General features: G+C 36.4%; 1 protein-coding gene across 1 annotated transcript; it reads right to left on the bottom strand.

Moving 5' to 3' along the window:
• Window positions 1–8,848: 8,848 nt before the first annotated feature.
• LOC149171125 (uncharacterized) lies at window positions 8,849–9,710 on the bottom strand. Its single transcript, XM_089427446.1, has one exon. It carries the CDS (start codon window positions 9,696–9,698, stop codon window positions 9,099–9,101), a length of 600 nt encoding a protein of 199 aa, XP_089283572.1. The 5' UTR covers window positions 9,699–9,710; the 3' UTR covers window positions 8,849–9,098.
• Between the last annotated feature and the right edge of the window lie 1,462 nt (window positions 9,711–11,172).

Here is an 11,172-nt window from a genome sequence, read left to right as displayed (position 1 = left end):
CCCTATATTAAGGCACTTTCAGGATGTGTTTCTAGTAAATATTCTAGAGTTTCCTTCCCACAGGGAAGTGGACTTTTCTATTGAGTTGGTACCAAGAGAAATACCAACATCAAAGGAACCTTACAGTATGAGCACACTAGAGTTAGTAGAGTTGAAGTTATAGTTGAATGAAATGCTTGATAAGGGATATATTATGCCAACTATATCGCCTTGGGGTACACCAATGTTGTTCGTGAAGAAGAAGGATGCTACCTTAAGGTTGTGCATTGATTATAGATAGTTGAACAAGGTGATGATTAAGAACAAGTACCCATTGTCGAGGATTGATGACTTCTTTTATTATTTGAACGGAGTAGAAATGTTCTCAAAGCTTGATCTGAGATCAGGATATCATCAAGTACACATCAAGGTAGACGACATCCACAAGACTTCTTTGAGGACCAGGTATGGGAATTATAAGTTTTTTGTAGTTCCTTTTGGCTTAACGAATGCTCCAACTACTTTTATGAGCTTGATGAATAATGTGTTGCATCCTTATCTGGACAAGTTTTTTATTGTGTTCATTGATGATATATTGATATATTCTAAGAATGAGGAAGATCATATCGAACACTTAGCAGTAGTATTGATGTTCCTAAGAGAGAATCAATTGTATGCCAAGCTTAGCAAGTGTAGCTTCTTTTAGACAAAGGTGCGTTACTTGGGACATGTTGTCTCCAACGAAGGCATAGTAGTGGATCAAGAAAATATAAGGTTTGTCATGGAGTGGGCAACTCTTAAGAATGTGGACGAAGCCATATCATTCATGGGGTTAGCAGGTTACTATAGGATGTTCAACTCGAAATTCTCACACATTTCATATCTTATTACACCATTGCAAAGGAAAGGTAATAAATTTGAATGGACAAAGAAGTGTGGGACTAGTTTTGAGCAGTTGAAGCAGTTGTTGGAAAAATATCTAGTTCTTAAAATTGCAAATCCAAGCAAAGAGTTTGCGGTGGGTACATATGCTTGCAAGAGAGGAATTGGTAGAGTCTCCATGCAGGAGAGACAGGTGGTGTGTTATGAGTCTAGGAATTTGAAAGAGCACGAAAAGAACTATGTGAATCATGATCTTGAGTTGGAAGCTATTATTCATGCCTCGAATATGTGGAGGCATTATCTTCTTAGCAAGAGGTTTGTATTGATGAGCGATCACAGCGGGTTGAGATATTTGTTTGACCAACTAAATCTAAATGCCAGGCAGGCTAAGTGGCTCACCACGATCAGTGAGTTTGACTTCAATATCATATACATTAAGGGTAAGGAGAACAAGGTTGTAGATGCTCTCAGTAGGAGAGTGCAAATGAACCATGTTGCAGTGGTGAGCTCTTATGGGATAGATTTACAGGATTAGATCTTACAAGAAGGTGAGTATGATGACAAGTACATGGAGCTTAGGCACATGTTTCACCAAAGTATAGGTGAAAAAGATGTGGATTATCATCTTACAGTAGATGGTTTAATCAAATTCAGGGACAGGATCTATGTATCGAATGATAGTGGACTCAAGAAGCTTATATTAAGGGAGTTTCATGTCAAACCATATTTAGGTCACTAGGATCATACTACATTTACAATAGTGAAGAAGTTCTACTATTGGCCGAATATGAAGAAGTAAGTCACACATTTTGTGGCTAGATGTTTGGACTTTCATAAGGTGAAAGCAATGTGTATGCATCTAGGTGGTTTGCTTCAGCCTATTTTGATTCTACAATGGAAATTGGAGGTCATTTCCATGGATTTCATTATAGGTCTTCTGAGGACATGGAGACAGCATGATTCCATCATGGTTGAGGTTGATAGGTTGAGAAAGATAGTTCACTTCATTCTAGTAAAGACTACTTATTCAACTAGTGAGGTGGAACATTCCTTCTTCAGGTAGATAGTGAGGTTGCATGGTGTTATGAAGAAGATTGTGTCAATAGGGATAATATGTCCACTTCCGAGTTTTGGAAGTAGTTGTTTATAGGTTTGGGGATAGAGTTGGCCTTTAGTACAACCTATCATCCACATATAGATGGATAGAAAGAGAGGGTTAACATGATTCTAGAGGATATGTTGAGGATGTATGTCATGCACCAGCAAAGGAGATGAGAGGAGTACCTTCCATTGATTGAGTTTTCTTACAACAATGTTTATTAGGAGTTACTGATGACTATAGGCTCTAGTGCCTCCTTCCTTCTCCTATTGTGTCATATTTGTAAATCCTTCAATCCTATCCCAAGTTGTTCTTAAGGGGGGGTGTTAGGATATTCCGACACATAGGATATAGTTAAGTTCAACTTGGTCTAGTTTAGAGTTAGGTATAGAGTTAGGTAAAGTGTGTTTCTTTACCGTTGTACATATTGTAACTTACAATCCGACGGTCACGATATGTAGTGATCCGACGGTTCATTCTCTCCTCGGTATTACCGACACTTGATCCGTGGCTTGACACCCGATTGGTCCATGAGTTCTATTTAAAGTGCATGGAGGGTCATTGTTCGAGTAATCCGTGCATGAGAGAAGCTTATGTAAATTTTCATTCTTTGATTAATAAATTGCCTGTAGTACCCACGTTGGGACAGGCCGTGGACTGTTTCCCTCTTTGAGGGTTTTAACCACGTCAAAAATACTGGTGTATTGATCTGTGATCTGGTTGTGAGCGGTGTCCTTTTGGTATTCTTTCTGAGGAACTTACCCTGTAAATTCCTACATGGTATCAAAGCTGTAGGAATTTACAGGGTAAGTTCCTCAGAAAGAATACCAAAAGGACACCGCTCACAACCAGATCACAGATCAATACACCAGTATTTTTGACGTGGTTAAAACCCTCAAAGAGGGAAACAGTCCATGGCCTGTCCCAATGTGGGTACTACAGGCAATTTATTAATCAAAGAATGAAAATTTACATAAGCTTCTCTCATGCACGGATTACCCGAACAATGACCCTCCATGTGCTTTAAATAGAACTCATGGACCAATCGGGTGTCAAGCCACGGATCAAGTGTCGGTAATACCGAGGAAAGAATGAACCGTCGGATCACTACATATCGTGACCGTCGGATTGTAAGTTACAATATGTACAACGGTAAAGAAACACACTTTACCTAACTCTATACCTAACTCTAAACTAGACCAAGTTGAACTTAACTATATCCTATGTGTCGAAATATCCTAACAATGACGAGCCTTTTTGAGGCACTATATGGGTGACATTCTAATACTCCCATTAGGTGGAGTGATCCAGTGAATAGGGTACTTATTGGACCGGATAACTTGGTAGAAATGGAACAGTAGATGCATGTTATAAAGAAGAATCTAAAGGCAACATGGGATAGGAATAGAAGTTATGAAGACTAGCACAAGGCATTTAAGGAGTTTCGGGTTGGGGACCATGTGTATTTGTGAATCAAGACCAAGAAGATATCCTTGAGGATTGGATCATTTGTGAAGTTTTCACCTCGGTATATTTGGCATTTTGAGATCCTTGAGAGGACTAAACCAGTAGCCTACAAACTTGCACTACCTCCAATAATGAAAGTCCATGATGTTTTCCATGTTTCATTGCTTAAGAGATATGGAAAGGATGTTGATCATGTTATTGATTGGTCTATATGCAAGTGGAAAGAGAAGGAGAATTCTAGTTCAAACCTCAGTGCATATTGTAGTGGAAACAACACATGCTCTGGAACAAAGCAATTGAGCAAGTTACTGTGCAGTGTAAGCACTTTGGGCCTGATGAACCTACATGGGAGATGGTTGATTAGATGTGAGTTATGTGTCCTTCGTCATTTTCTATTTGAGGCAAAGAAGCTTTTGTATATGTATATATGTACATGGATGTAAACACCTCCATGAGATGTGTTATAAAGCTCCAATAAGTGGTATGGTTGTCATGTTGTCATGATGGTTTTGCTTTCAAGCAGTTTGTTAATTGTAAATATTGCAATGAGGTGGGTTATAAAGCTCCATGGGCAGTATGTTTTGTTTTTAATCTACTTTTCTCTTTGTGGGTGTCATAGAACACCGAGGATGTTGTTACACTAAGGGGGAGGGGTCTATAATAGCCCTAGGTTAAAATTTCATGTAATAAAAATTAATAAAGGAAAAATAAGACCAAGGTCAAGGGAAAATTTTTCCAAGACGAATGTTGGGAAACATATCCTAGTGGACATCAGCTGCTATGTATTATGGCTAAGGGGAAATTGGCAAAGGTAATGGCAAAGGCTTTGAAAAGGAAAAAAAAGCATTATTTATATTTTATTTATGAAAATAAAGGAAAATAGGAGAAAAGGGAGGTGAAAGGTCACAAGTGAATGTGATGAAGAAATTGAAGGAAAATAAGGAAAATGAAGAAATTAGAGGCATTAATAATAAAAAGACATTAGAGCATAAATTTGTAGCCTTTTGTCAGTTCATTCTCAGAATTGGTTCCAGAGAGGAGAAGAGCACCAAGAGGATAAAGAAATAAAGCAATCAAAGGAAGGACAAAGAAGGACAAGGAAAACAAAGGAAAGCAAATATCAAGCAAGGAGAGGTTGGATCAAGAAACCTCAGTAGGAATACTTGTAGGTAATAGGTTGCATGTATGTTTTCCTAGCTAGTTTCAACCTGCATGGTAGGTGCATGTGTGTATTTGGTTTCATTGTTGTGAGTGACATGGATTTTTCTTAGTTTTGATAGTGGTTTTTAGCCTTCCCTTGTAATTTTCAAATAGCGATGGTGTGATGGGATTCTTTCTCGGTTGATATGTGGATTTCCAGAAGGTTTTGAATCTAGGTGAGGTGGTCTTAGGAAAATCCCAAGAGTTGCGGGGGGAGATGGTTTTCTTCGTGAAGCCCTCAATAGGTGGGTGGAGACAGAAAAATTCCTCAAGGGATGGTGAAGGGATTCTGAGGCATCCAAGCTCGATTTGGTTTTGTGATCTTAGAGCCGATTTAGGTGAGATCATGGTATGGTGAGGGTGGAGGTGATTTAACCTCCAAATTTCTTTGGTTATTTATGGATTGGTTTATCCCATGAGATCTCACATTCATGCTTAGAATATGGCATGGGGGTGATTGGGTGAAGGAAAGATTTGGTTCAACCCAATCTATGGTAGGTGGTACGTGGAAGTCCCTGAATTGGTTATCTTTTGCATATGGTTATTATGAGTTAAGTTTCTCTCGTCTCTGATAAGTAAATGTACTTGTTATTATTTGGCTTTAATGGTTGTTCTATCATAATTATATATTTGGCTATATGCTGGTTATAAGCATGGTTATATGGAAGATCTAACTATGACTCTCATCACATCTTATTCACTCAATGTGTGGTCAATGAATGCATGACCTAACTAGTGTTATGAAATCTATTGTGAGAAGGCAATTTTCCTTCTTCTTAAACCTTAGATAATTGTTCAGATCCTTATGTTCAAGTATGCTTTCATGACCTGTAGATTGCATGCTCATCATGTGTTTGATGGAATGTCATTCCTAGTTGGGAGAAGTTAGGTTAAGTCCTGGTTAAAGTTTTTGTTTGGAAGCCTTATTTCTATGTGATTCATCATTTATGGAAGCTTCATTGAGTTCTGAGCAGCGGCTTGATTCTTAGCCCTGAAAAAGTGGCTCAAAATTCGGGGCTTCTAGCATAGAATTGACTGAAAAATCCACAATCGCTGGGAAGCAAGCCTATGGGAGCAACTAGAGGGTTATAGTCACTTGGAAGCCTTGGCAAGGGAGTGGCTAAAGCTCTATTCTAGTGAAATAGAGAGAACTCAAGGGTTGGATACCTGGAGTGGTTGGGTTTCTCTTGGAGGTCGTATGACACTTAAGGGAGGTCAGTAAAGTCCTAAGTTGTCGACTCCATTTCCTTAAGGTCACATAGGAGGTTGAGTCTTATCGTAGTGACCCTCAGCTCATGTTTAGCCCGTGAAGACAGGTGAAAGTGGGTAAATGTGGGAGGAGGCAGTGAAATTGTTGTTAAGAATAATGAGTTATAATACTATTGTTGCAAGGGTATATTGTTGGTGTAATGATATTGGAGTAAGTGTGTACAAATGTGTATGACAAGGAGTGGCATTTATATTGACATTGCTTGATTATTCAGAGTTTATGTTGTAGGATATGATGAGTAAGCCAAAATTTAATCATTAACAATTGGTATCAATAATTGGTGTCAACAAAAACAATTGCACCAATTGTAGTTTGGTGTCTATAATGGTAGCAATAGTCCCTATCTGGAGTAGCCTAATCTTAACAGGAGAAAAGAGATATGGTGATATGGTTATTTTTCTTAAAGGAAGTGAGAACAGACTCACAAATGGTTGTAGTAGTAACAACTGAATAATCATTTATATATCTTTAATGGTTGTCAACAACCATTAAAGTGTCAAGAGCCTATAAAAAAACATCCAACACTTGAGAGAAGATCAAGAGCTATAATAAGTTACAAGAACATTTGTTCTTGATTGTAGGAATTAATTTCCTTGCTAGTGATTTCAAAGAGAGAAATATTATCCTTCTTGAAAATTGAAAAGGATATCTAATATCAAGAGATATGGTTAATGATTCGAATGACTAATAGATGCTTTTGTGCAAGTCATTGTGATATGTGGCTAGCTCTCAAACATTCACTATATGATAATAAGATAAAAATTATGCATGAGTCTTGGGGAGCCAACATAATAATAAGTGTCTTCCTAGCTGAGACTTAGACTAGCATGCATCAATGTGCTCTTAGCTCATCTGTACAAAAGTAGTATGAGTTGATGATGTATTAAACCTCTTGCAGGATACTCCTTTTAAATACTTTAGGTAGATATTGGGAGTGATTACTCTCTCCTCTCTCATCTAATTCCTCTAATAAAAGAAGAAAGGTTGTCCAAGAGAGTAAAGCGATAAATGTAATACAAAGGTCAACATGAGAAGTAGATGACAAGTCCACATGATCAACATAATAAGGGGAGATTATTTATAGGGGTAATATAGTTTCCATTGATGTAAAAGGAGGATAATTAAGCACAAACATTGCAAGTTATATAGAAAGGTGGAAATTAAGAAGAAACATTGCATAATTATTCAAAAAGTGGGGGAAATGGGAAAGCATTACATAATCGGTATATTATGTCTTGTGGTTATTGTAGGGGAAGTATAAGCAAACAATGATAAAAGCTGAGGTGTTTTTCATGCACAAAGGAGGGAATAAACAATTCAACAATGTGTTGTTGAAAGTGTTTCTCTATTTCCATCAATGAATCTTACACTACTTTCTTCCATGATTGGTAACAATGTTTAGCGTTTCCACGAATACCAAAGGGGGAGAATGTTAGAAATTATTTTCATTGATGCCAATGGTGTTACCAAAGATTATTGAAGTCAAAGGTAGTTGCAAGGAGATTGTTAGAATATCATTATCATTAATGACAAAGGTGGTTTGGGATCCTAATCTTTGGAGCCATAGTAGGTATACAAGATCTAATCAAACTACTCATGCAAAGTGATCAAATGGTTAGGGTACAAAATCTCTACAAGTACCTATATTACCATTGAAGGTTAGATATTTTCTTTACAGAAAGTATGTGATGGCTAAAGGAAGAAAAAAGAGTTTTATATTACAATCAATTTTTTTGATATCATGATCTAATAAAATATTGAATAAAAAATTATAAAAGATTAAAGAAAAAATAATTTCATATCAGGTTATTTATTTTTCTCTTCTATAATATTGAAAAACATTTCAGCAAAATCACAAAATTCACATGAAATAAACATTGTAAAATTAGCCAAAATCAATGGATGTTAAACTAAACAATTATGTAGATTGTAATTTATGTTAAAAATAAGTTTGAGAAATTCCTAAAATATATATTTTCATGTTAATGCTTATTTCACATACTTCATCATAGTAATAACTTCATCATAGCATGCATGATAGATAGTAAGGTGCAAGAGATGCACTCTTATTATAAAATATGAGCAAAATTTTCCATGGCCAATTTTTAGATTATCAATTTTAAATAAAAAATTATAATTTTTATATATACCTTATGCATTTTTATTTTTGTTAAATTATTTATATATTTTATTATTAAATTTTTTCCTCATCACTTTTTATTAATTATCTATACAGACATTTATATATCCCATGCGGTCAAACAAATCTTAAATATAAGATCAAGAACCTAAAATCTTACACAACCACAAGAAGATCAGATAACCTCGAAGATTAATAAAGATAAATAACTAGTACACAAAATCAAATAAATGGGAGGATTGATATGTTTAGCTAGTTGTAGTTGAGTAATCAACATATTCTTATCAACTTCGACTATATGCCTTGAGAAAGACCAATTTTGAACATCTTAAATATAAGATCAAGAACCTAAAATCTTACACAACCACAAGAAGATCAGATAACCTCGAAGATTAATAAAGATAAATAACTAGTAGACAAAACCAAATAAATGGGAGTATTGATATGTTTAGCTAGTTGTAGTTGAGTAATCAACATATTCTTATCAACTTCGACTATATGCCTTGAGAAAGACCAATTTTGAACATTGGACGGTTTGAGATATTGACTTCGGTCTTTATAAGCTTATTTAATGATAATTGCAGAGTGTAATTAACCACCTAAGAAAACCCAATATTCTAAAACAGATCTTATTTAATGATAATTGCAGTGTGTAATTAACCACCTAAGAAAACTCAATACTCTAAAACAGATTTGAGGATTGGAGGCGTTGGTGCTTTTTTTTGGGAGAAAAATGAGACAAACCTATTCCTTTAGGTTACTGATAGTTAAAAAAAGGTCATTAAATTGCAGTTAAATATTTTATCGAACATTTTGATAAACTTGTTTTGTGAAATTTTAGATATTATTAAACAACGCGAAACCATATGTTCAGCAGAATGAAAACGAAGGCTTCACGTCCGCCTTCGTCTTTTCAGATACAATTTTGAGTGACAACGGCTTCAAATCTAAGACAAATCAATGGAAATAGGTTGGATTGATAATGTTTTTAACTTGCAAAGAGAGGCAAAGATTTTTCTCAAATACAATCGTTTCTAATTGGCGTTGACACGTGGAATGGTCTAGTCCCAAACGTCATGAACCTCGATTCCATTAATTCCAATTTCTTCTGGCTGTGCCAATGCAAAATCATTTTGAATGACTGGATGTTCATTCAACTGCCAAATATCATCCTCCCATAGGGACCCATAGAAAACTTCACTGGTCTCATCATAGCTATGCACAGCATCCAAATACATGATTTCCGGAATTGAATCTCCATCGGCATAGCTCATGATGATTCCAAGTTCATCCGGACTAAACTGATCTACGAACAAATCGAGCTCTACGAGAGCATTTTCGTAACATGTGAAGTCTCCTATATCAGAAGTGACCGAGGTCACTTGAGAGTTCCGGTCTGCAGTTAATTCGCCATGCTTTTTTGAACCCATCTGGTCAGCACTGCCCTCCTCTCCATCGGTGGAGTCGATATTATGATCTGATTGGGTCTTCAACCCAATTTCGTTATCCAGAGAATTTATAACCGCCTTGATCCCTATGTCGCTCTCTTCTGTGACATCATTACCATTCGCTAAGGTTAATCTGCCATTAATTGGCTTCGCGTCTGGCAAATTCAACCAGCCATTCCAATACTCATCTCTTCCTCGCTTGGAGACTGCCATCCTTACCGCTGTGATTAAAAAACATTAGATACAACACTACAGAGCCTTGTTTATATCATCCGACTTTTCCTTTTGGATTTAATGGAAGAACCGAGTTGTCAGCGTAAAACTGGTCTACTATATATAGGTAGTTGGGAGAGAGAAAATCAGAAGAGATCCCGGTTGAGGTGGAAGCTTCCCCAATAAATTGTTGGGGATTTTTCTGGTAAAATCCCAAAAACAAATAAAAACTAAACACAGAGGCAATGCTCTGTTTTTTTTTCTCCACATGATCCTTTGCACAGGGAAGCTATTAAAAAAAGACTGAGAATAGAGTATTACACCACCATAAAATGATTTCTATTCATTAAAACAAAATGCCTGATACATATTCATCCTCTTTTACTGAGAGAGATTCACCAAAAATACATTCAACAAAACTCTGTCTCCACTGAGAATTTACACTGCTGGTGTGTAAAAACCCATTTACATTTACTGCTGTAAAACCCCTTTTACATTTACTGGTGTAAAACTAATTTACACATAATGCTGTAAAACATTTTTACATATGCTGTAAAATTTTTACATTGCATTTCATTTTCAAAAATAAAAATTCACAGTCATTCATATTACTGTGCGTTCTTCCATTCGTTTGAGCAACACACAAAAATACCTTTCAACCCCTGGTTATTCATATGTTTTGCACTGCTGTGCGTTATGCTTCCCACTCTGTTCACAAGTCTTCATTCCTTTTTTTTATTCACACGCGCGTGTGTTCTGCTGCTTCATTTTTTTTACAATGGTCAACGCCCCAACAAAAAAAAACTATAACACATTTTGATGTATAATAATATATGCCGTATATAAAACTTAAATACTCTACCTACACTTATGGGGATTTATTAAATGCATTAGTAAGAAAACTGCGGTCAACCAAACTTGAATTTTACTCCACGCATAATTTAATGTTGGCTCGTATGCAGGTTGAATGATGGACGGTGGAGAACTTTGAAGGCGATCGGACGGCTGGAATGAATATCGGGAGCCCACTTCACGCTGAACTTTAGGCTCCAAAATGTCAGACCTGCTGACGTATATGGAGGACCACGTGGCTAAGTATAATTGTATCAGGCTCGATTATACGGAAACTACTTTATGATCAAAGGCGGTCCGATATGCTCTGGTGGTTTTGCTGAGCGGTTTTGGGTGCATTAACTACTGCTCCACGGGTCAACTGATGTGCGGTTGAAATTACATTTTCAACACTCCCCTTTAATTTCAACTGCTGGGCATTCAGTCATACCCAGACATTTTCTCAAAAATTCAAAGCTTTTCTGATCCAATGGCTTTGTCAAAATGTCTGCTGCCTGTTCTTGAGTCCTACAATGTTCTAAGACAATTTCTCCATTGTTCACCAATTCTGTGATGTAGTGAAACCTTGTATCAATGTGTTTCGTTCTCTTATGAAACACTAAATTCTTTGACAATGCAATAG

Source organism: Pinus tabuliformis, chromosome 4_2 (assembly GCF_031772625.1).
Source record: "Pinus tabuliformis cultivar Carrire ecotype Pingquan chromosome 4_2, CPIR1, whole genome shotgun sequence".
Classification (NCBI taxonomy): domain Eukaryota; kingdom Viridiplantae; phylum Streptophyta; class Pinopsida; order Pinales; family Pinaceae; genus Pinus; species Pinus tabuliformis.
This window is presented reverse-complemented; position numbering and strand designations above follow the sequence as displayed.